Below are 27,728 nucleotides of genomic sequence, written 5' to 3' on the forward strand. Positions count from 1 at the left end.
GGGAGAGAGGGGGGGAAGGTACAGAGAATAAATAGCATAAATGACAGGTGGAAAATAGACAGGGGGAGGGCAAGAATAGTGTAGGAAATGTAGAAGCCAAAGAACTTATAAGTATGACCCATGGACATGAACTATAGGGGGGAATGTGGGAGGGAGGGCGTGGGCAGGATGGAGTGGAGTGAAGGGGCGGAAATGGGACAACTGTAATAGCATAATCAATAAATATGTCAAAAAAAACAAGATTAAAAAAAAGAAAAGAAATAAGACAGTCAGAGAAAACAAATATCATATGATTTCACTCATATGTGGACTTAATGAACAAAATGAACAAACCAGTAAAATAGGCAGACTCATAGATAGAGGACAACAGGACATCTATGGGAGTGCAGTTTAGGAGATATAAAATATTTTGCATTACTTTTTATAGCTACATAGTATTCCACTGTGTAAATATAACACTATTTAATTCCACTGCAATTAAAGAGCTTTGTGCATGCATCATTTATTTTTCATTACTATCTGTTTGGCACAGATTCCTAGGAGAGAAAATATTGAGTCAAAGGCAAATGCATATTCTAGTTAATTTTGCTGGATATTGTTAAGATTCCCTCCTCCATACAGGTGGTATCATTTTTCATTCCCTCCAGCAACAGTTTCGTCATCAGAGCACATTGTCAAACTTTTTGACTTTTGCCAATCTGACAGATGAAAAGCATGATCTCATCGTAATTTTAACTTGCATTTCTCTTATGCCAAACAATGTTGAGCATATTTTCACATACTCAAGGACCACTTGCATTTCCTTTCTTTGGTGAACTATCTGTTCATATCTCTTGCACTCGTTTTTTAGTCACTGGTCTTTTTCTTTTCCATTTAGTTATTAGGTATATTAACCCTTTGTCAACTATAGAACTTGCAAATATTGTTTCCCAGTTTGTCTTCTTTTTATTTGCTTATGATGTTTTCTGGGAGGGAAAAGTCTTTCTTATTTTTATGTAGGCATATGTATTAGTCTTTTTCCTATTGCTTCTATGCTTTGGTTCACAGATGGAAGGTTTTCCCCAGTCCCAGACTGTGCATCATGAACCTTCATGGCATATTTAACATTCGATATATATGTACCTTACCATTCAATTAAATAACAATGTAAAGCATGCACCTGTGTGCACATGTACACACAAACACAGAAATACACACGCAGGTTACATTAGCTTACAACCTGCAAATGAAACCACCAAACAGTTACCTGCATGGCTAGAAGTTTATAAGTACAATCTGATATTTTAGCTCAAATTCCTAACAAATGGTTTGCAGAGTTAGGCTGATGAATCACAAAGAGATAGAAAGGATGTGAATAAAAATTTTTAAAAGATATAAACCATGTCTTGTGAAATTTAAAATTGGTTGGGATAAACTGAGTATTCTCAACACATTTTTTTGAAAATGACTAGTTTTATTGCTGAAATATTAATTTCATGATGATTCAGAATCTGAAAGACTTTAAATGTTTACACACAGGTTGAATTTAATATTTCAAGATATACAAGGTCTCTCCAGGAAGTATCCAGCCATGTAATATGAACAATAGAGACATTTACTGAAGAAGACACAAGATATAAGAAACATTGTACATAGGACAATGACACTTCAGTCCCTTCAAAGTAGGCACCGTAGGACCTCACACAGTTCTCCCAATCGCCATCAGCTGCCCTGTTGTATTTTCGTCAATCTCATTGTCAGTCTGAAATCTCTTCCCTTTCGAAGGTGATTTTAGTTTAGGGAAAAACCAAAATCTTTGGTGCAGGGCACCAAATCTGGGCTGTGGTGGGGCTGAGTCGCCTGGGTGATTTGTTTTACCAAGAAGCTCTGCACGAGATGTGATGCATGAGCGGGCACATTGTCATGATGAAGCTACCAATCACCAGATGCCCATAGCTGTGGCCTTCTGAATCATCCGAATAGTTTCCATGGAAGATTATTCAAGCTTAATGCAAAATCTGATGTAGATTCATTGCTCTACTTGCTCAGTCATTTTGAATGCGATGGCTACCCAGTACACATGCTCACTCAACAGTATCTACCACCCCCACTGACTAGTACAGTGAAGTTGTCATTTTTCACATATGTGCATTCCAGGCCACTCTCCTTGGCTGCCAGGTGACATCAATTCATGCAAACTGTTCTTGTTATATTAACAATGGATGGAATTTTTCCAGAAGGACCTTGTCATATAAATAGTATAATGCCCAAAACATACTTAATACTAAAAATGTATTTGTTGAACAATAAATGAATTTCATATACGTCAGAACTGGAATGGCAAACAAGTGGACTCTGATAGATTATATGAAATTTTCAAGAGACCTAATTACCACTGATGACATTATTTAGACAAGTATAAAGAAAGAAAGAATAAAATAGTATTTTAAATTGGTGAAACTAATTTTAGGAGCAGTGTTTCAATGCTTACACTTTTCTGCAGGCAGGATCTATTTTGATATCAAAGACTAGAATAAAAATTCTGGTGACTCACACGTGGGAGAAATGACAGCTATACTGAATGACAGATTCGAGAATCAAGAGGACCCTGACAGCTTGCACGATGAACCCAGTTCAGTTCACCAAGCATTAACTGGGTATTGGTTATGCACTAGGCAGTGAAATAAAGAGATGACTATGCCACTCATCCTGATATTAATATGTTCATTGTCTGTGGGGAAATCAAGTGTGTACACAACTAAATATGTTTCAGTGTGATAGGTGACATAACAGTGGTTGAGTACGTAGGTACCGGAGGAACAAAGGAGGTAATGGTAAACTCTAAGTCTGGGAAGTTCAAAGAAATGATTAAATATGGATACAATAAGATGCTACACTTGGGTCCCAAACCAAAATAGTATGAATACAGGATTAGTTTAAGCAGTATCAAGCATAAAACAGACTTCGAGATCTTATTTGAAAAATCTTAAACGTGAATCAACTGTATTTGGCTGCCAAAATGTTAATGGTCATCAGATCAACTGACATTGTATTCTACACCAGGTGTCTTATTTCAGGGGAATTTAAGCAACTGTGTGCATATAGGGTAAAAGGGACTAGGATGGGAAGGAGACTTGAAAGCTATTATGAGAAGAATGAATAGGTCAGAGTAAAACTGGAGAAACATTTCTTCACTTGGCCAGGACAATTACAATGTTAAGATATATGTCAGAATATCCTTTGCTCAGAATCTTCCAATGCCTTCTCATCACATTCACAGTAAAAACATATACCTAACGGTGGCCAAAAGGCCCTACAATATCTGGCAACCATTTCTTTCACGTCCTCATCACCTACTGCTCTGCCCTTGCTCGCTCATGACAACCACATTGGCCTCCTTGTTACTCCCCAAACATTCCAGGCATGCTCCCATTATAAGGTGTTTGTTCTGACTGTTCCTTCTGCCTGGAACAAAAAAGTTCTTCCTTCAGCCATATTACATGGCTAACTTCCTCATCTCCTTCAAGTCTTCCTTCCAATGTCAACATTTCAATGAAGATGATTTTGATGACCTTATTCAAATTTACAACCTGCTCTCCCCAGTTGCCTCCTCCTGGCTTTCTTGAGTTCCCTTACTTCGGTATTTTGGTTATATTTCTGTTATCATATTAGTAAATTATTATTTGAGCTTTGTAAAAGCTTAACAGTCAAAGGAGGTATCGGGGCCCGATGTTTGATCAGAGGGGAGTGCTGTGCCCAGGGGCTGACAAAATTCACTCCACAGGAACAGTAGGCCCTGATTCCTTCTCACTCTCTGTACAACAGTAAAATAGGAATAGAAGAAAAAGAGGAAATTATGTGGACAAATATGGTCTTATGACATAAGAAGGTAATTAGCAAATCAATGATCAGATTTTCTTTAGAACTGATGCTGAAGGGGTTCGGAACAGGCCTCTCCAACATGTGCCACTTTTCCATGTGAGTTATTTTGGGCTAAAGGCAATCAAAGCACTGTGGGCTCATGAGAAGTTTTTACCTTTCCCTTAAAGAATTTAAATTTGCGGCCTTGCCCATAATAAGATTTATTGCCAGAAGGAACTTTCAATGATTTATCTATATGGCCGGGCAAACTTCTAATTACTGCACATCTGCTCTAACCCTGAGAATGACCTTCCTCCCCTCTGAAGCCCCAAGGTACCTTACCTCATCCTTAGCTCCGGATAACATATATACCTCATTTTAACTTTCCATCTGACTCTCTCAAGTATGTGGGGTTCCCATACATATATAATTAAGTTTGGTTATTTTCTCTTGTTAATCTGTCTCATGTAAATTTAATTAGACCAGGCAGAAAAACCTAGAAGGGTAGAGAAAATTTTGTTCCTCCCTCATAATGTTATGTACAAAATTAATTTTTGAAGGTTTAAATGAACGTAAGTGGATCTTAAGTTCCTTTTTATCAGCTGTAAAAATATTCACTGGCCCAGGCCCAGAGTTTAAAAGAGATCAGCATGACTCTAATGAAAAACAAGCTGTAGGTCTCAGAGAAATTCAATAAATACTCTTTCTTTTCCTTTTAGCTTTTGATTGGTTTCCATGGGAATCTAGGCTTGTGGGGATCTCTAACCTATTCATGGAGAGCAGATGCTTGTATTTTTATGACTTAGTAAAAGTGGGGATCAGTGAATAAAGATGATTAGAAGATGAATATGGTTGTAACACATGTGATCATGTTCAAAACAAAATTCTGCAAGCCATGTAGACTTTAAAATATAATCTGCAAGGCTGGTCTACTGTGTTTGAGAGGTATTACATCATAAAGAAAAAACACTGAACCTAGAGGCAGAAGCTCTCAGCCCAAATTTTGAATCCGGCCCATGAGAAAGAAACCCTCAGGTACTTCTTTGGGGTCTTGACTGGGAAACTGGATTTGGGAATTACTCTAGGTCAGAACCAGAGTCTGAGAAAGTAAGCTTCAGAGGAGCATGTAATTTCTCTGTCAGTGAAGCTTTATCAGGAGCACTGAGCTGGAAACCATGAAAACAAGCTAATTCCTGACTCTACAAGTAACAAAGTGGCCTTGAAGAACTCAAACTATACCTCAGCTTACACATATATATAAAAGATAATTCAACTATTCTAACTGCTATGAAGCAACAATAAAAGTAAATATTTTTTCCTTACTAGAGCTATGTTAGAAAATTTCAAAGTAGTGATTTCAATCAAGATGTGTTGCTGTGTTGTTCCTTGTGACTGTAAACTTCCTCCATGCAAGTAGAAGGACACTAAGAACAATCAAAGCATTAAAGGACAGAGAGGTTTTGATTTCAATTCTCAGATTTGTTTTAAAATAGACCAACTCTGGTTTTGGTTGGAACACTCATTTGAATGTAAGATCATAAATATTTGAAACCAGTTTCTAAACTGGAAAACCAGAGGACAGGTTTACAGATTGGAAGGGGACAAACTTGATGCTTGTTTGGGAACTTCAGGATAAAATAAAGAATGGGAGTTTCAGAGGTATTCTATTCTGCTCCTTTAATTTTGGTAAATCGTTGACATAGAAATAACATATTTTGAAAACTGATGATTAATAATAAGTTTTCATTGATGAATAGAGAATTGTTTGTGATTTAAAAAAGAAAAAAACAAAACCCAAACTATAACCTGAAGCTTCTTTAATCTTTGTATTTAACATGATATAATTTTTCAAAGTGTATAAACTTAATCTTCTTGAAGACAAATTAGTAACCTCCTGGAAGATTAAAAATGCATAACTATGAGCATTTAGTAAGACTGCTAAAGTTTTTTGACCCTTATTAACAATAAATGTATCTGTAGCAGTCAGAGAAATAGTGGCTTCCCTGGAGCAAAACATTCCCAACAATTACATATCTTTTGTAAGAAACCCGGGAAAGGTATGACTGATTGCTTTCTTGGATTAAACTGAGGGTACTAAATGAGAAACAAATTAGATGCAGATGTTCAGTATATTGAGATTAATTTTATTCTCATGGGTACCATTTTCCTGGCTGCTTGGACTAACAGCAATTTGTTTCCAGAGAAGTAAGTATGTGTCAAAATAACTGAGCCAATCACCACAGTTAAATAAGATTTTCCCATATATGTATTTTGAAAGTGGATGAATGTTTCTAGCAAACAAAATGTCTAGCATTTGTATTAATAATAACTTTCAATATAAGTAACATAATATATATTCATTCATTCAACCAAGATACATCAGACAATGTGTTAGATTCTGGGGAGATTCAAAAATAAATAAAATGAGGTTCTTGCCTGGAGCTCTAATCTAGCAGGAAAGAGACAAGTAAGCACTAAAGACAGTACAGGATAAAGGGGCCCTGACAGAGATATGAACGGAACGCTATGGGAACGTGAGTTTTTCCTACTAACTAGCCTCAAGAAAGATAACATAATATAGTTCGCTATCGAAAAAAAAAAAAGAAAAAGCAAAACCAAAAAACATATGAGAATGGTTGCTCTTCAGGTCAATAATAATAACAATGACTATTTATATGTTGTGGCTATTGATATTTTATAAAACAATCTGGTATTGTAAGGTAGACAGACCAACTTTAATTATCACTTGATATATTTACCCATGATCTTTGCAAACATGTTAAGAGCAGGAATCATGTCTTTCACCTTTTTGTATTCCAAGGCCTAGCACAGTACCTGTTACACAGTCACAGTTTTAACATGTGGAATGAACGAATGCATGCACATATACATGAATGTTGATGATTACATAAATGGCACACTTCTGAGTTCGCAGATGACAGAATTTAGTGGATAGGCAATACCTGAAAAGAATATTTGATATCTATCTATCAGAGAGGTTCGGTACTGACGATCCTTAATTACAGTAGACATACGTGATTTATTTTTCAATAATCTCTCTAGATACACGGTCATGGCTACATAGTAGGCATTTGGTAACTACTTACTGAATGAACAGTTCTACCTCCACAAATATGTCTCTTGGACCTAACTCTTCCTCTCTACATAGCTTTCTATGGAACTCTACTCTCTTCTTTCAAAGTAGCTTGAGTTGCCCTATTAGTCTCCCTAAGTACCGTGACCATGTAACTTTTATTTTCATATTTCCTAAGTGGCTCCCGAGTAGTCAGGACCCTTCATTTTAAAAATGTAATTAAAAAATAAAAGCATGTGAAGTACATAGTACAAAAGCCTGGCACGAGCCCACATCAGGTACTAAATGCCTGAAAATTAATGAGGTAGGTTGTCCTGAGAAAATTGGTTATTCATATGTCTTAAAATGTTAATGGATGGATCCCTACACAAAAATTATTTGTTATATCGTAAAAGACTTGAAAATATAGTATAATTTTAAATCAATGTCTGCTTAGCTCTTTAGTCTCCCAGCTATTGTTTACTGCTGGGTTTTGAGAACCTCACCCTATAAAAGCACAGTTTAGGAATCTGCTAATAATTTGTGAGGAGTCTGTACCCAGATTTTTGACTTCCTTCCCTGCAGTTCCCTTCTGTCCAGGACTTTGCCCTTCAAGACCCAGCACACTGCCAGCTCCAAGTGCTACCTGGGTTTCTCAGCCTACGGAGATTACAGTTTCCTGCTTGGGTTGTATTCTTTTGAACTCCAATTTGGAAAATGCCTTAAGGAAAAACTCAGAATAAATGTGGAGCTAATTTCACACGCTTCCCTTCTCTGAATGATTGCAGTTTCTTAGATATTACTTATTCTGACTGTTTTCAATGCCTTCAAACAATGCACTGTATATATTTTGTTCAGTTTTGAGAGATGTTTTTGGCAGATGGGTTGTTCTAAAATAAGTGGTTATGGTCAGAACTTATGCCTCGTTATGAAAGTTTCTTATGGGTTGCTCATTTTTCTGATTTCTTTTTTTATATCTTTAAACATTCCATCAATGGTTATTTTATACTGTGTTTCTAATGATGGCAATATCTAATGTTTTTGATGGAATAAATCTGCATATCATTTTTGCTCTTACTCATGGTAGATTGCTTCCTCATGTGTTTCACTGTGGATCATATTTGATCTGTTGTAAGATGAGGGAATCCTAGAAGTTTAAGGTGAAGAGGTTTTCTCCAAAGAGAGTTTGTGGCTGTGTCTGCTCAGAGGCAGGGTGTGCTGCAGACCCGGAACGTATGTCATTTACAACTATTCTGCGAACATTGTTTCTAAACCTTGCACCATCTTATTCCTTCCTCATCTATGCACGCTTTGGTTTCTTAATAATGGTGTTTTTGTACGAAGCACAAGATCAAACGTAATACCCAGGTCTGACACGCACAGACAGAGTGCTAAAGAATTATTACCAACCTTATTCTGGAAACTCTACCCATGCTAGGATCGCCTAAAGATATATTACTGCTTTTGGCAACACAGAAAAACAAACTGCAGCACAGAGATGGGAAATGCATAATTATCAGATAGCCGAAAGAACATGAAACTTGTTATTTATGAAGTCAGCTATGTAAATTGTGACATGTAAATCATAGTTCTATTTATTCCTTGACATTTAAAAAATCACAATTAAGCAAATAAAGGCAAAACAAAGGGCGAAAGAAAATAAGGCCCTGCATCCTGTGAAGAGACACACAGCTACGCCGGCATGGCTGGGTGCGCACTCCTCCCCTTTCTCCCCTTTCATTTTACACCTCTACAAAAATGTCTCACTGTGGGATCGTCAGCTTAGATACTCATTTTCCCCACATGATCCACTGATATGAAGTTAGTCTCCTCCAATCAACCTTTTTGAAGTTGAGTTTTAAACCTAAATGAATCACAATTTTAAAAGATCTATCAAAGTCTTAATATTGGGGCTATTCCCAGTCTGAAATGTTTATTTTATGAAAACAAGTTAAATGGAATTACCCTTCCTGAATGAATAATTTTAACAGCGGACAAGTCTAGGGGAAAGGTTGTAAGTACCTGAGTAGTAGTTAAAAGTGAGATTGAAAATGAGAGAGATGTTTGTAAAATTACTATAGTGAAAAGCAAATTCAAAAGCAATAACTTTGGAAATAACCTGACAGACCTAACATATAGCTGGCATATCTGGCAGTATATCTTAATGTCAGTCTCTGTTTATGTATTCAACTAATGAAAAGGCATTTTTCTAACCCTTCAATTAATATGCTATATCTGGTCCACTTTTTAATGGGAAATAACTCCAATATTAGTTTCTGCTTGATCTACCTAATTTTATTGCTTTGTACACAAAAAGTAAGTCTAAAATAATATAAAGAAAAACACCAGGCACTAGAAATATATTTTATAGATCAAAATTTTATGGTGGGGAAATAGTTTTCAGGCACAAAGATCTTTAAATAAATTTGAAACTTCCCATTTTTATTTTTTGAAATCATTTAAATAGGCGATACAGTTTTTGATTTTTAAAAAGGTGAAAACATATTCAGAAAATAAATTTCTGTTATGCCCCTTAAGTGCCCCTTATTTTAGGGGAGACTACAGTGGAAAGTACACAAATTCCTAATATTCCCAATACTTAAACCCAACCACTATTAACATCTTAGTGGGGTTTTTTTGTTTGTTAATTGCTTTTTTCCATTCGTAATATAGTTCAATTATATTGTACATTGCTTTTTATTCCTTTTCTCTGACTTAACTTTAGATCATAAAATAAAATCTACTGTTCGAGAAACTTGGATGAGTGAAAGTAGCTACTGATGGTTATTTGTGCTCTACTATCGGCAGTTTTAAGACTATTTGTAGAGAAAACATAGGAAACTAAGAGTCATATACTTGTGATTTCTGTATCATCTGTCCATTGCACAGTTCCACGCACCATGTAATAACTACCACACAACACATTTATACTTCAAAGTAATTTTATGTCTCACCTTTTGAGCTGCAAGATGGAGGGCTGTTCTCTGGCTATGGTCAGTTTTGTTAACATCTGCTCCTGCCTTCAGGAGGGCATCTGCACAGTCCAGTCTGTCAGCCAACACACAGTACATAAGTGGTGTTCTCCCAAATTGATCTTCTTTGTCTTTAAGGGCAGCGTTTCCTATGAGTAAAAGAAACAGATGGTGACATTTGATAATTGCTGTTGTTATTACTAATATGATTAGGAACTACATTTACTGAGTGTTTATCAAGCACTGTGCTAAACACATTAAATATATTACCTCATTTTTACTGACCCTATCAGATAAATATTTCCATCCCGATATGATAGGAAACTGAAACTCAGAGAAGTAAAGGAATTTGTTTACATTACATTGAAAGTAGGTGGTAGAGCTAAAATTCAAAATGACTGTTGACTCTAAAGGCCATATTCTTAACTACCATGTTATGCTAAATTAACATTGTGAGATGTGAAGCAACTAAGTTTCCTTCCTCACTCTTTTCTTTTGCCAACAAACGCTTAGGGCAGGCCATACAGTAGGTGATGTGGTATGTTCTTGAGAGATACAAAAATGAATCACGGCTGGCTTTGTGTTTTAAACAATATGGAGCAAGTGTGTACTGCCCTGATCCTCCAGGAAAAAATATATGAAAAGTGGAGAAAAGAAGAGAGACTGATTATAGAGAACTATGAAACGCCAAGAACAACCTGATGGTGAGCTCCCTGAAGGTTTTTGTTTTGGTTTTTTGCCTCTTGTATATATCCAGTCTGGGTGCTAAGACAGTCCACCAGAGACACTACTAGGCACAGACACAAAATTCCCCGAGCTGCCTATTCTCCCAGTCTAAAGATTGGGAAGAGGGTAGCCCTGCAGGGGTGAACTCTTTTGACTGTACCTGCTCTACTCAAAGCACATTCAACGAGGGAAACCGCAATTCCTTTCCTCCTGGCTGAGTACTACAGCAACTGTGGGGAGGAGTCCTATGAGCCATTGCGCTCCATGGACATTGTGCCCCAAATTAGCAAAGGATGGCAATGAGGTGGTATTTGATCCCTTCCAAACTAGAGTGTGGAGGAGTACCGTGGAGAGGAGGAAGCTGAAGAGAGCAATCCTTTAAATAGGTGCATGACGTCGTGGACAACTCCGAGCAGCTCATGTGTGACATTGACCAGCATCAAACTGGAAAACCCTCTGAGACCTGAACTCCGGGTGGAATACTGGCCAGGTTCTAAAATGGCATGGTTTGCATGGCAGTGATGTGAACAGCCTTGCAAAGCTCAAAAAGAATAACTTGAAATTTGAATCACGGTCCACAGAATTGGAACAAAATATTCATTCAAACCTAAATAGATTGTCAGTCTACTAAAATAGGAGATTTAAGTAGGATCTGGAGTCTCATAATATCATATACAAAATATATACGACATAACCTAAAATTATGAGATAAACCAAGAGCCAGGAAAATATTTACTTTTATAAAAAAAGATAATTGACAGGCACCAACACTGTCATGATACAGATATTAGAATTATCTGACAAGGGTTTTTAAAGCAACTATGATAAAAAAGATCTGACAAACCACTATGAACACTACTGAAACAAACAGAAACACACAGGAAGTCTCAGCAAGGAAAGAAAATGTAAAAGATGAACCAAATGAAAAGCTTAGAATGGTAAATATTTAATAAATAAGTAAGTAAATAACCAAAAAAATAAAAACTTTATCGAGCAGGATCAGTAGTAGAACAGAAATGACAGAGAAAAAAAATCAATGAACTTGTTATAGACCAACAGACATCATTCAATCTGAACAACTGATAGAAAAGTTCGAAAGAGAGGGAATCAACAGAGTCTCAGGTCACTGTGGGACAAGAACAAAGTATCTACCATTCATATCATCACAGAAAAAGAGGAAAAAGAAGGAAGGGCTGAAAATATATTTGAAGGAATAGCGGCTGGGAATGGCCCATACTTGGTGAAACACACAAACCTAAAGATCTAAGAAGCTGAGAAAAGTTCAAACAAAATAAACCCAAAGGGATCTGTGATGACTCAGTCACAATCAATTCTGAAAACTAAAGATAAAGGAAAAAATCATGAAAGCAGCCAGAGAGAAACAACACATTACCTATAGGAGAGCAACAATTCAAATGACAGTATGTTTCTCACGAGCATCTATAGAACCAGAAAGCAATGGCACAATATTTTTCAAGTGGGGAGGGTGGGGGGAGAGGAAAGAGCTGTCAACCCAGAATTCTACATCCAGTGCTTGCCTAGGGCTGAGGTTGAGGGGTCATAGCTAAAGGATATAGGGTTTCTTTTGGAGGAAATGGAATTGTTCTAAAATCAATTGTGGTGATGTTTGTGCAACTCTGTGAATATACAAAAACCATTGAAAAATACACCTTAAATTGGTTAACTATATGGTATGTATGTATGGTGAATTTCAATGAAGCTGTTACAAAAAGCCTTACTACAAAAAGTAAGACAGAATACTACAACATTCAAGAAATGCAGAGAAAGAACAAAAAGAGAAACAAGAAAAATAAAAAACAGAGGGAGCGAACAGTAAACACATAATAAATTCAAAATTTTAAATCCTAACATTAATAATTACATTAAAGGTAAATTGTATGAACACAATAATAAAAAGAGAGATAGGTTTGAAAATGAGGACCTAACTGCCCTGGCCAGGTATGCCTCAGTCGGCTGGAGTGGTGTCCCATACACAAAAAGCCTGCAGGTTCAATTCCCAGTGAGGGCACTACCTAGGTTGCAGGTTTGATCCCCAGTTGGGGGCAGGGGGTGGGGGAGTGTGCAAAAGGCAACCAATCTACATTTCTCTCACACTGATGTCTCTCTCTCCATACCCCCTCTCCCCTTCCTCTCTCTCTAAAATCAATAAACATATCCTCAGGTGAGGATTAAAAAAAAAACAAGGTACCCAATTATATGCCATTTATAAGCAACTCACCTGAAATAAAATGATATAAGTAGGTTAAAAGTAAAAGAATAAGCAAATATATCATGTAAACAAACACTAATCAAAAGAACGCTGGAGTGATTATGCTAATATCTGATAAAGTAGACCAGAGAAGAGACAATCAGCAGAAACAGATAAAAACATTATATAATGATAAAAGGGTCAATTCATCAAGAACACATAACAATTCTATGTGTGCATACCAAACTATAGTCTGCAAAATACAGGCAGCAAAACCTGATAGAATTGAAAGAAAACTTGAAAAGCTTATAATTAGTTTGGTAACTTCAATCCCCCTCTCTTACTTGGATCACTGAATGAAAATCAGCAAGGATAAAGAACTAAAATATAACTGATATTTACTGAACATGTCACCCAATGATAGCCAGACAGTCTTTCAAAATGCCCATGGAATATTCTCCAAAATAGACCATATATAAGGTCATAAAACTAATGTTAACAGATTTAAAGAGGTGAAATCATACAAAGTATGTTATCTGACAATAACATAATTAAACTAGAAATCAGTAACAGAAAGATAGTGGGAAATCATTGAATATTTGGGAATTAACACATAGATAATCCATGGGTTAGAGATAAAATCTCAAGGGAAATTTTTAAAAATTAAATAAATGAAAATAAACATACCGTTATAAGGTTCCTATCGTACACATGTGGAGAGCTTAGAAGGAAATACACAGCATTGAATACTTGTATTAGAATATCAACACAATATACACACTAAAAAAGAGAACAAATTTAACCCAAAGAAGCAGAGGAAGTACATAATGAGATAAGAGCAGAGATCAATGAAATTAAAATCAGAAAAATGCTAGAGAAAAACCAACACAGCTAAAAGTTGGTCCTTAGAAAATACCAATAAAATTAATGAATCTCTGATCAAATTGATCATTAAAAACAGAGCATAGAGAAATTTCTGATATCAAGAACAAAAGTGGGACATCACTAAGGAGCCTACAGACATTAAAAGGAAAATAAGGCAATGCTATAAATAATAAATAAAATCACAATTTAAGTGAAATGGCAAAAAACCAGACATACAGATCAGTATGCAGATAGAACAGGATGACAGCTATGGGGGAGGGGAAGGGAGGGGGTGGAGGGAGGGAGCAAAAAGGAAAAAGGACTCATGGACATGGACAACAGTGTGGTGATTGCGGGGGGAGGGGTGGGTTATAAGGAGTATAAATGGTAATGGAAAAAATACAATAAAAATAATAAAAATTAAAAAGTTCACTGTAAAAAAGATAGAACTGAAAATACAGCAGCAGATATGATCAACTGATTTTTGACAAAAATGCAAAGGCAAACCAATGGATAGTCTATTAAATAAATGGTGCTGGACATCTATATATGCAAAAACAAAAAAGAAACAAACCCAAAACTCTTAATCTAAACTTTTCACCATGTACAAAAATTATGTAAAAATCAATCATAAATTTAAATGTAAAACCCTGTAACTACGTAAAAGCTTTAGAAGCAAATGAAACTGAAAAATCTATGTGATCTTGGGTTAGACAAAGATTTCTTAGATATGATACCAAAGAACAATCCATTAAAAATTAATAAATTGGATTTCACCTAAATTAAAAACTCTTTGAAAGAGATTACTAAGAAAACTAAAGGATAAGCCACAAATAGAAAATATTTGTAAAACATATGTCTGATAAAGCCTTCTACCCAGAATAAAGAATTCTTAGAAATGAACAATAAAAAGACAGATAATGTAATTAAGAGATGGGTAAAAGGTCTGAACAGACTTTTCACCAAATAGGCATAAGAAAAAAATGTTGTAACACACAGGGAAATACAAATTCAAACCACAATGTGATACCATTACAACATTTATCAGAATGGATAAAACAAAAACAAAATCAAAACAAACCTGATAATACCAAATGCTGGTGAGGATGTAGAACAACTAGAAATCTCAGGCATCACTGGTAGGAATACAAAATGGTTCAGCCACTAAGGAAAACTGTCAGTCTTATTGAGTTAGTTACTATGGCATTACAACATGACCCAATCATCTCTCTTCTAGGTGTTTACACAGGGCAGATGGAAGCATGAAAACTTATTTTCACATCAAAACCTGTATGTGGATGTTTATGGAAGCTCCATTTGTAATTGCTAAAAACTAGAAATATCTCAAATGATCTTGAAGAATGACAAGATAAACTGTAGTATACCCACACAACAGAACACTGCTCCACAATAAAAACAAATGAACTATTCCTGATCCACTCAAGAACATGGGGGAAAAAACCTCAGATGCATTAAGTAAAAACCTCAGTCTCAAGGTTCCCTATTGTATGATTCACTTACATGGCATTCTGGAACAGGTAAACTCGAGGGACAGACAGCCAGCAGGGGCTGACATGTGAACTTGGGGTGGATGGACTTGTTCTATATCTCGATGGTGGTGGAGATTGCATGACTATACATTCATTAAAATTAAATAACTGCACATCACACAGGTCAGGTTTACAATATTTACCGTGTTACACCTCAATAACCTTTACTTGACAAGAAAAACAACAAAAGAGGCATGGCTCCTGCCATGCACTTTAAGTGAGAAATTTTTGCTGCTGTCATCACAGGTAGTGGTCAAGTATTCATATACTAGCTGAGGGCAATCGCATATGAGTTGAGAATAAGGGAAGCCAGTTACAATTTTTCAGACAAGTAATGACAATTTTATCTTAATTTCTTTCATTTTTCAGTTATAGGTTACGTTCAATGGTATTCTGCATTAGTTTCAGATATACAGCACAGTGGTTAGACAATCATGTACTTTCCAAAAAGCTTTTGCACATCAAGGGAAACTATCAACAAAATGAAAAGACATCCTATTGAATGGGAGAAGATATAATATTTGCCAATGATACATCAGATAAGGGGTTAATACCCAAAATTTATAAAGAATTCAGACAACACCAGAAAAACAAACCACCCAATTAAAAATTGGACAAAAGATCTGAATAAACACTTCTCCAATAAAGACATACAGATGGCCAATAGACATATGAAAAGTTGCTAAACTTCACTAATAAGCAGAGAAATGCAAATCAAAACCACAATGAGACATCATCTCATACCTGTCAGAATGGCTAGCATCAATAAATCAACACACAAGTGTTGGCAGAGATGTGGAGAAAGGCCAGTTACTTTTAAGGTGTTTTAGCATGAACTCTGCTAATAGGGGAAGAAAACTGACCAAATAAAATATTTTCTTTGGGGAAATATAAATGTTAGATGAGGAAAGAGGTGTCGCATTTCTGTCCGACTTGTTTTGTGCCTATAATTAAGCTACTGTTTTACGTCTAAATATTTCAATATATATTTCAATCTTGGATATATTGGGACCCAGAAGTACTTTGTAGCTTTTCAGATAACTCACTTTGCTAATCCGTGTTTCTATGTATATTGGTAATAAAGCAAGAAAGGTCATGGTTCTTGAAATTTAAAAGAGCTTTACAAATATATTCAGATTTCTTCCTGGAGGAGGCAAGTGTTCTTTTTCAACATCTTGGTTTTGAGATATACGGCAAGTTTTCGTGTGATTCAGCATGTGTGGTATTAGAAGCCACTGTGCACAAGTCTTCCGAGAGGTAAAACTGCTAGTACTATGTTGTCCATAAGGGCCTCCATACAGAACCCAGAAGATTCCAGAGATTCTGTCATTGCATTTATAGATAAGGACTCATTTAAACCCAAAATTGTTTCCCAAACTAAAGTGTATTATAGGTAGAGCACATTCCTTTTATCGTTTGAGCCCTCCTGGAGTTCAAACGATACTTATAGAAAATATGCGACAATAAGGCTAGTGTCTGGTTGCTTTTCAAGACTAAACAACTCTCTCTACCAGCATCTTATTTGTTAGTGTTAAGCAATTAGCAGTACCTAGTATTAGCAAGATGGCAGCACTTCGTAGTATAATTTTCCCCTGAAGTGTGTGCGATTCCTCTTTGGACGCTGTAGTAAGGGAGAAGATTCAGGAACTGGGGTCTCATGTACAGTTGTTGAGAGATGGAGGCAATCATCACATACTGGGATAATCCTAACTGATGAAGCTTCTCAAGGCCAAAGTGAAGTCAGCACCATGGGGTTAATAGTTAACTCTACCACCTAAGACATAGCATTTTAGGCCAATTGCTATGCTGTTCCCAAGTCTGCTGTAATATACAGGAAACTTCAACCCTCTCTTCGATCCGGGGCATACTTTGTTTCTGTGTAACTGGTTATATACAGGAAACTTCAACCCTCTCTTCGATCCGGGGCATACTTTGTTTCTGTGTAACTGGTTATTTACACTTCCCAACAGAAAAGATTAAATTGGGTTATGTCATCCATTTGATGTGTTGTGCTGCTAAGGCAAACATTTGTGTATTTGAGGAAACTGAAGGCATGTATCCCCTATTCATGATTAGAAAAAAATAAAGATTAAATTTAAAAAGAAGAAGAAAAAAAGAGCAAGCAGCACTCAGCCTCACTTCGATCCTGTTTGATTCTGAGTGATGAGGATCCCATCAGGCTCTCAGCTTCCTGGCTAAGAGAGGCCTGTGCCTTTATCTACCTACCCTACCACCTTTCTTAGTTTCTTCAATTATAAGATTCAGCCAATACCTGCCCAGCCCACACAATTGCTTATTTTGATGTCTGAGTGAAATGATTTGTTTGGAAGTGTTTGGTAACTGCAACAAGTTGTAGAAATGCAGGGTTTTTGATGTAAACTAATATATACTAGGTGGCAGGCACTTAAATTTGCATTTCCTTCAGGGGCAGCTAATATAGAAAGCAGCTGGCTAGTGTGCTGTGCTGTTTTAATTATTCTGGCAACGGTAGAGCTAGCCTCTAGTCCGTGGCCAATTGGTGCTTGCTTAACTGGGGCTGGCATTCTGCATGTGCTCAGCCGGAGCACAGCTCAGAAAGCTGGGCTGGAACCATGAAGGGAAAGCCTCTGCTCTACTGCATTCAGTTATTTTAAGGCTAGTTGGAGCGGAGGAGTCTGTATGGTTAATGGACTCTTATGGGCAGACACCAGAGCTCCAACTCTAATAGTTAGAGGAAGTGACTGTCACTTGCAATGACAGTTGTGCCAGTCTATACAATAGCTATGGTGCCATACTCTCCAACACAAGTAAATCCAGCACTCTTTACTGATGTCTTATTTGTTTGATCTGAAATGTCACCTTTGTGTGGCATCAAAGATGCACTCCATCTGCTTTTACCCATTTCTTACGTCACATCTTTGTACTGTCCTAATCGTGGGAAGGCAACTGTGGTCACTTACAAAGTATCTGCTTATTGTTGTAAAGGCAACATAGGCACAGTGGAAGGAAGATAGGATTCATAATCGAAAGATTTGGTTTGACTCTCAACTTGGCAGTTGTAAGCTCTACAACGAAATTTCTTCACTTCTAAATTTTAGTGTCCTAAAATATAAAATGAGAATAACATATATTTTGAAGACACTTGAGATTTTATAAAATATTTTTTACATATTACCTCATTATAATTGTTGTGGTATCTTCATATATCATTTACACTTACGGATATTTTGAAATGTTCATAGTTGTTAGATCTGCCTCTAGATCTTGCTGTTTAATGGTTAAGAAGTGATTATAGATATATTGCTATATCATAATTTAAAAATACTTTGATAACTATATTTCAATATAACTGATTTTCTTTGGATTCCTATATATTATATTTAAGCTCTTAAAAGCATAGTTCTGAGAAGGGCCATAAGCTTTACCAGATTGCCAAAAGGGCCTGTAGTTCAAAAAAAAAAGTTAAGAAAAATCCAATCCAGATAACCATTAAGTTCACCAGTCAGGTTTAGACCTCATTGGGGTTTCTTTCTTATCTCATCCCCTGTGCATTCGTACACCTGAATGTGCATGTCTTCAGGAATATAGTATTAGCTCATTGTTTAGTATTTGAAAACATGCGTTTGGAATTAGACTTCCAGGCTTCAACCTTAGTTCTGCTACTTCTTAGAGAAGTTACTTAATCTCTCTAGCCTCAGTTTCCTCACATGTGAAATGAGGGTAACAGTAGTACCTGAAACTCTTTGTAGTGCTTCGCTATTAAATGAGTTAATAAGTTGCAAAACACTTAATACCATGCCTGGCACATATAACATCCCTTTGTAAATGTTGCTTAATTTTATTACTGTTATTAGTATGGATACATATACATGTGAGTATATTGATATACATATGTATTAAGGAAGCATTTATAAAACATTTGGGGTCAGGGTTGAGGTAAAGGAAGAAATAGCCTGAAAGATGCCACTACTCTACCACTTATAAGGCTCCTTGCCATAGCTAACTCCTGTGTAAGGGAGATGTCAAAAACAAAGAGAGGAAACGATCCTGAGAGACACACTCGCAATGAACTTGGATGGGGGAAAACACTGTGGCAGAATCAGAACGGTGCCGCCCGGTCACTCACCCACCGCCACCCACCCCAAACACTGTCAGCAACAGTGACAACATCAACCCTACACACTGCGCATATTTGCACATGATTTCGTTTGTTTTTCACAAAGAGAGCAGTATTGTTCTTTGTTGCATCACCACACTTAGGTACAATTATTTTTTCTTGTGATGAGGACTTTCGAGATCTCCTCTCTTAGAAACCTTCAAATATACAATATAGTAGTAATAAAGTTGCCCCAGATGTTTCACAGTCATTATCTCATTTAATTCTCACATAAGCAGAGTATTATAATCTATAGTTTACAGATGAAGAAACATGTTCAAAAAGATGAAGGGGCTTAGCCAAGTTAATACAACTAATAAATGACAAAGCCAGAACTCAAAACTCAGGTCTGTCTGACTCGAAAATCCATATCCTTTCTACTATACTACATTGTACAGTATTAGATTGAATCTACTAAATATTGTTATCAACTCTATCTCTGGTATTCATTCAAATTATTTGAGGTTGATGTCAAGAGAAGAAGCTGCATATCTATAAATGATAGCCATAGCATATAAGGATATTACTACATATGTTTATAGTTTTAGGGCCCAGGATAGAGCTCTAATTCATCTGAATCTAGGATGTAATGAGTTATGTTAAAACATTAATCTATTGTATTGGGTAAACACTAAAAATTGCTACTAAAATGATGTCTCACTTAGGGAAAGGCTCTTTAATACTCCTCCAGGAAACTGGGCAGTACAGAAAGTGTTCGATTTAATTAGCTGTGTATGTAGAAAGAGATGCTCATCTGTTTCTATGGAAGCAAACACATCACTGACATACTTCTCCATGGAAACAGAGAAGGGGAAATAGAAAATGCTAAAGTGAATGAATTCACTGAACAGTTGGTGAGCAAAGACTCAAGAAAAACATAATTCATCTGTAGTACTATGGTACTAGTTTAGCAAAAAGAAACATGCTACATAAAAGAATATTATGTAAGATACACTGAAGCTTAAGATAAAAGTTATTTTTTAATTTACTCTTGATTGTATTTTTTCCCCATTACCATTTAGTCCCCTTATCCCCTCTCCCCTCAGCAGTCACCACACTGTTGTCCATGTCCATGAGTCCCTTTTCCTTTTTGCTCAATCCCTCTCTATCCTCTAACCTCTCCTCACCCCAGCTGTCATCCTGAGAAAGTTATTATTTTAGTAGGAAAATACAAATGTTGGGAAATAACGCAGAGCAAAGGTATTACTGTTTTTGCACAGAAAACATAATGGAAGAATTCTTAAAGATGAGCTGTGTTACAGCTCAAAGTCAGTGATGAGGCAAAATAATAGAAAATTCAGGCAACCAATTTAAAAATAAATCTATCAGCTTTACACTGGTTTCACATCATCGTTTTGTTTGTTTGTTTGTTTTCCGTTGGATTTTTTTCCTTTCAGGATATAAAATTATAGGAATTATTTCAAGTTTTACTATGTAATACACTAGTTAATTTGTATGACTGAGCCTGTGTTAAGCATTTTTAATTTACAATATAATGCATATTCTGTTTCCTTTCAAAAGTATACTTTTCATTAAAATAATAAAGGATTCATTTTATAAGATATTTTCTCTTAGGTATTCTGACTTAATTTTTTTCCCCTTTGGAATTTAGTCCTAACTTGCCTCTCAATTCATTCAATTCATTTCAACTCAATGCACATTTAATCCCAGCCCTCAAGATGATTATAGACTTCTTAGAAGGTAAGATACATAAGAGAACGATTATAATATTTATTCACTCCTTTAACAAATATTTCTCATGTGCCTGCCATGTGCCAAGTACTGTGCCGGATTTTGCAGATGCAGTGATGAGTTAAACAGACACTGCTGACACTCATGAAGGCTACTAGCTTATAGAGGAGGGACAGAGTTATACATGTAAATATACAGTTACAATCTGAGACAAGTTCTATGAAAGAAAGCTACAGAGTTCCAAGAGAGAACACAATGAGGAAATTCACTGAGATTGGATGGTTGGAGCAGGCCTCTTTGAAGTGACTTGAATGCTGAGATCTGAAAGATGACTAAGTCTTAGTCAGACCGAGTGGAGGAACAGTAATTCAGGCGAAAGTCCTGAGACGGAAAGGGCTTGGCAGGATTGAGCAGTGGAAAGAAAGCAAGTTCTTCTAGTAAGAGAGTGGTGAAAGGTGAGGTTGGAGAGGGGGAAAGGTACTGGTACACTATTAAATTTTCTTCCAAATACGATGGGAAGCAATTAAAGAGTTTTCAGCAGGAAAATAACAAAACAATATACACAATTTTCAGTACAAGTAAACATGGGATGTTTAGCCAAAAAAAAAAAAATTCAAAAAAGCACAGTAGAACTAAAGTTTCTAAGATCTATATCTAGGAGGTAAAGCTACAATGTAATTATTACCATGAAAGTCAAGATAGCACATTACTCCAGGGGTGGGTGAAGGATGTATCAGGGGCTTCTGGGGGACCACTGTTCTGTCTCTTGAGTGGGTACATGGATGTTTGCTTTACATTTATTTGTTAAATTGTACATGTAAGTCTTATGCACTGCTTTATGTGTATTATTTCAAGATAAGAAAGTATGTTTCTTTCTTTAATAAGAGAGTGGTAAAGCAGAGGGGACAACAGGTACAGACAGCTCAAGAAGCTTGGTTTGGGGAAGGAGTGATACTTGCCCCCATATCTGCTCTCTGATTTGTATTTTCACAAACTGAGCACCCCGAGGTTTGGTATGATGCCATCCAGAGAAGGACTTTTCTTTTAGCCTTTTTTGTCCTAAGTATGGCTCTGTGTCTAAATCCAGTCTACGTCCTGAGTGACTGGGCTATGACTACAATGGAGCTGCTTTTGACCCAGAGGTGGAAGCCACACATTGAGAATGGTAGAGACAAGGCCTAATGGTGTCCCTAGATGATTCTGTGAAGCAGAAATGTCTACCACCCTAGACCGCCCAGTTACCTTTGTACTATTACGAGAATGAAATACACTTCTATCTTATTGAAGTCACTGTTATAGCAGCTTAGTCTGTGCACTGATACAGTTATGAAGAAAAGTTGAGAGATATAGCAATAGAGAAGGAATAGAGAAGGGATTTCTAAATAATGGAGACAATAGAATGTTTTAAAATGTTGACAGTAAGAATTACGGTAGAAGAAAAGGTTGCAGATATAGTAATCAGATTTTTTAAAAAAATGGAGCAAGGGTCCCTGAGAAGACATGAAGGAAGAGAATACACAGCATGTGTGGAAGAACTGACCTTTGACAGAAAGGGGTATTTGCTCTGTTGTAGCAGAAAGAGAGAAGGAAAGGCAGGCAGATGTAGGTTCATTTGTAAATATCTTGCTGAAAGATGAGGGAGTTCCTACCTAAGGTCTCCGTTTTCTGCAGGAAGCACAAAGCACTAGGTGAGCACGGAGGGAGGGAGAATTGGCAGTCTGAGGTGTGGTGGAATGAGAAGGTACGAAACGCTCATTATGGACCAATGTGGTGTTACGAGCAGGAAGTGTTGGATGACTATTTGAAGTGAGTAATCGTGAATTTATAGGGTGTTCCCAACCTTCCAGGAAAGTTAAATTGTTCAGGGCTTGGCAGAGGTAGATGGTTTAGGTCCATCCAGAGCTGGGATTGCAACAGCTGGATGCAAAAGAAGGTGAGGAGAAAAGATAATTTTTCCAAGAGAAGGATTTTAATAATAGACCATGGAATCAGGGCTAAATATGGGGGAAGGTAAAGACAGAAGGAGACTGACAGTTGGAACTGGGAAAGGTAATAGACTGTGGAAGTCTCAGGGACCTTGAAAAACTATTGTTTTCTATTCATCAGAGAAATGCAAATTAAAACCACAAAATGATGTATCTTACACCTGTCAGAATGGCTATCATCAATAAATCAACAAACAACATGTGCTGGTGAGGATGTGGAGAAAGGGGAACCCTTTTGCACTGTTGGTTGGAAGCCAGCTTGGTACAGCCACTACGGAGAGCTGTATGGAGATACCTCAAAAAATTAAAAATAGATGCGCCTTTTGACCCAGAGATCCCACTTCTGAGAACATGAGAGTGTATCTGAAGGAACCCAAAATGCTAATTTGAAAGAACATAAGGACCCCTATGTTTATCGCAGCACTAATTACAATCGCCAAGATCTGGAAGCAGCCCAAGTGTCCATCAGTAGATGAGTGGATACAACAACTACAGGGCATTTACACAATGGAATAGAACTCGACCATAAAAAAGAAGAAAAGTTTATCCTCTGGCACAGTTTGGATGGGCCTAGAGAACATCATGCTGAGTGAAATAAGCCAGTCAGAGAAAGATATGTACCATATGATCTCACTCATATGTGAAATCTAATGAACAGACTGAACTAACAAGCAAGATAGAGACAGACTTGTGGAGAGCAGGCTGACAGCTAAGGGATCAGGGAGGGTAAGGGAGTGGAGGGATGGAGGAAAAAGGACTCATGGCCATGGACACCAGTATGGTGACTATGGGGCGGGGGGAGTGGAGTATAAGGGAACTAAATGGTAAGAGGAAAAAATACAATAAAAAATTTTGAAAAACTTTAAAAAAAGGAGAAAAACTATTGTTCTCATTAGTGAGCTGAATGGTGGAATGTTTTAATAACTGATTCAAAGGTAGTGAAGATGTCAAGTTCCAAAGAGTAACTGTGAATGTAGGAAGCTGAGCTATCAGGTGATAACATTCCTAACAGAAAAAAGAAATCTTCACACTATGTGGCAAAAACAGTTTGTCTTTAAAGATAAGTAGAGTACGTATTTAGTACAGAAGAAGGTAAGAGGGGAGAAGGTAGAAAAGAGCAGAGGAAACAAATGCATAGAGAAAAGTAAGTCAAAATTCATGGCATACTGGGTAACAGAAAGCCTAGCCAGAGAGTACAGTGTATGGGCAGAAGTTCCTGGAGAAACTGGAAAGGTAGGGTAGGGTGAAAAAAAAGTCTGGAAGAATAGGTATGAAAGTTCAAGTGGTGTGGATATTTTAAAAACCCAAGTGATCAATCATAATGTGTAAAATGATCACAAATAATATACATTTTTATTTTATTTAGGGCTAATGACTTATGATCAGGTGAATTTGTGGGTTTTACAACTCTGAAAAATTCTACTCATTTTGTCCTTTAATATTGTCTCTTCCTATTCACCTCTCTGTCTAGAACTTCTGTTTTGGACCTATCTCGATACGTATGCTAGGTAGGGCACTGAATCAATGTCAATCAACTGAATTAAAAACAGGGGGAATATTGAATCAATTTTAAATCATTATAATTTAAATTATTTGTAAACATTAGTACTTTCGGGATCTATTAAATGTTAAAGATCATTATTTATTATCTCATTCTAGATCTCTGTTATTACATGTAAGGTGAATTATCTTAGCACCTTAGTATACATATCCAGATTCAATGCCAAATACACAGATATTTTTCAAGTACTTTCCCCCTAATTCTAATCCATATTTTTAAGTCTTAGGACTTAATTTATTTCTCATTCAAGTTCTGGAACAAAGTGTAAATAATAATGTATCTCCATTAAAATGTATAGTACAGTGCAAATTAAAACTAAGTTTAACAAACTTCCTTAGGACAGAGTCATCTTTAATGTTTCTGTAGTTCAGGAACTGCTTACCTATGATGAGCCTGTGAAGAGCACTCTTGTCTCCATTAATAGCAGCAGCATGAACTTGGGATGCTAATGAGGAGCCAGTAAAGAACAAGTTCTCCGATCTGTTCATAGTCTTCCCAACAACTGAAGCAACCTGAAACAATGATTTAAGTCATGCGCACACACAGGAAACACTTCTGAAACCTGTCTCATCTGCTGTAATTAGTATATTATAAATATGGCTTACTAGACTATGTGATGAGGATTCAGAAAATCTGCAGTCTTATTCTTAGAATCACCATAATGTGGCAAATTAGGTAATCCTTTGTATAAGCTGCTCATCTTTAAAATGAAGGGGTTAGATGCTCCCAAGACCCTTCCCAGGGACTATCAAGGGAAAAAAATGGGGGTAGACTTGCTATTTAACATTAGGCACAGGGCCCAAAAACCACATTTGATTTCCTAAGTTAATACAAATAATTTGATTCCAAATGATACTAAACATTAGAATTGATATTGAGAATAAAAGTAATTGCCCTGGCTGGTGGGGCTCAGTGGACTGAGTGCTGGTTCGATTCCTGGTCAGGGCACATGCCTGGGTTGTGGGCCAGGTCCCCAGTTGGTGGTGCGTGAGAGGCAACCACACATTGCTGTTTCTCACCTTCTCCTTCCCTTTTTCCAAATATAAATACTTTTTTTTTTTTTAAAGCGGCAAGAGAACAGCAGAGAGTTACCTACAAAGAAGTCCCCATAAGACTATCAGCTGACTTCTCAAAAGAAACTTTACAGGCAAGAACGGACTGGTGATAAGTATTCAAAGTGATGGGAAAAAAAAAAGTACTTAGTTCTTTCTTTCATGAAGAGAAAAGGCAGAATTTTTATTTGCTGTCTCCTTGTGTTTACCAGGACATGATACCTTGCTTGAGACCCTGACCTTAGGACCTCACTTGGAATACCACATCATTAGGATTCACCATATTTCATTTTAAAAAATTTTGTTCAGACTGGTAATCTGATATGGCTGTTAGAACTGTCTAGAAATGGATTATATGCATAGGAAAATAGTTAGTGTTTAAGCAGAGTTTGGATTATATCAGAAATGCAGTAAGAATTCAAGTACCTGATGGGAAGGGAAGAGTAGTTGCATCAATGAACTTAAACTTCCTTCCTGAACATAAGATGTTCTACAAAGTTGAATGCCTATAGGAATCAGCAAGGTACAAAGAGTAAGAAACACAGGGAGTCATGGGGATCACGGCAAACTGGAGCATATACAGCTGTTTAAAGACAGCAGCTATTGATCAGCTACAGTGCGTGAACAGCTGTTGGAAAGACAGACATGGCCCCCTTCTGATTTTACCAAGAAGCTTTATACTCCAGTCTCTGTGACGCCTGAGAATCTGGGAGTTTTGTAAGATAAATTTATCACTACTGACGAGCTAATACTTGTGTTGTCACTGAGAAAGATGTTTGGTTCCAGTTCTGCCTTACAGTGAAAGTGTTTTCTTAATTTTGGTAAAGGTCAGCTCTTCACGTGTTTACTTTACATGGGCATGGTGAGACACTTCTGTCATGTCTGAGCACGTGTGTCATGTAAGAAAATCCCCTGTCACATGCAGGCTTACACTGAAGTGACTTGAAAGAAGCTACAAAACAGGGATGGAGGTAGAAACACTGTAGATGAATAATTGCACTGGGGCTCTGTTCCATTAATAATAAGCAGTGTGCCCTTTGCCTACCTCAGCTCTCTGACTTTCTGTAAAATACAAAAATGGAAAAGGTAGACCTTGTTGATTCATTCTACAAGAACCAACTATGTGCTGGGTATCGTTCTGAACTCCGATACGTATCATTTTAGATTCTCAGTGATCAGAGTTTCAAGCCCATGAGAACCCCCCCCCAATTCTTCATACTCTTTGAAAATACACTACAAATTAATCTCATTTACATATACTTACATATATTTCACCAACAGATAGACAGCTGGTGTTCAGTAGATGTTCGCTGAGTGACAAGTCACAGTCTGGGTGCTAAGTCCAGAGCATGAGGATCAAAGTTTAATTTCTTATAGAGTAATGGGTTTATACGCATGTGTATCTGTTCTCTTTAAACTCCCCATTTCTATCTCCTCGGTTAGGAAGGAGCTGGATCAGTGGTACAGCAGTTAGAGACCTGGACTAGGAGACCAGAAACCTAACTAAAAGTTCTTGGTTTTGTCAGCTGGGAAAGTGATTCCTAGTTTCCTCCTTTTCTGTCTTTTTTTTTTTTTTTTTGCTCAAATGTATTTTTTAGCACTATTGTTTTTTGTAGTAATACTTATAGATGAAAATCAAAACCACTTTGTTAATTATAAAATGCTATAAAATGCAAAGGGCTCATCATTATTACTAATTATAAAACAAGCCAGTGTAATAAATGGTTTAATAATTGTAACTGTACAAAACTAGTGGTGCTGTAGTCAGTCACAATCAAGGAAGAGTAATTCTGATTCAGACGAAAGGGCTGGTTGCTTGGGAAGTTCTGAGAGACTGTTATTTGAGATGAAATTCCAGATAGAGAAGGGGTTAAGGACATTCCAGATAGCAGGAAAGCTGGGGCAAACGCAAGGCTTCGGGAGAACCACAAAAACGCAGAATGCCTCCCGGGTACTTAGTGGCGATTGTTTGGCTTCCATTCGGGGCAAGTGACCCGGCTGGGTATTTGTAGATGAGGCTGGAGAGGTAACTGGGACCAGATTAAGAGCCTCAACAGCTTGGCTGACGA

The 27,728-nt window shown here is 36.9% G+C and overlaps 1 protein-coding gene across 4 annotated transcripts in view; it reads right to left on the reverse strand.

Moving 5' to 3' along the window:
- Positions 1-27,728, reverse strand: part of INVS (inversin) — a 125,402-nt gene that overhangs the window by 96,942 nt on the left and 732 nt on the right. The window contains exons 2-4 of one of the 4 annotated variants that reach the window (XM_024560091.4): positions 26,924-26,995; positions 24,990-25,119; positions 9,868-10,034 (exon numbers count right to left, since the gene is read on the reverse strand). In XM_024560091.4, coding sequence (XP_024415859.2) covers positions 9,868-10,034; positions 24,990-25,095 — 273 coding nt within the window. In that variant the 5' untranslated portion in view covers positions 25,096-25,119; positions 26,924-26,995. Of the gene's footprint in view, positions 1-9,867; positions 10,035-24,989; positions 25,120-26,085; positions 26,169-26,923; positions 26,996-27,728 lie in introns of those variants that run through there. The other 3 variants (XM_045195093.3, XM_024560090.4, XM_024560092.3) reach the window with 3 other exon arrangements.

Source organism: Desmodus rotundus, chromosome 1, assembly GCF_022682495.2.
Source record: "Desmodus rotundus isolate HL8 chromosome 1, HLdesRot8A.1, whole genome shotgun sequence".
Classification (NCBI taxonomy): Eukaryota; Metazoa; Chordata; class Mammalia; order Chiroptera; family Phyllostomidae; genus Desmodus; species Desmodus rotundus.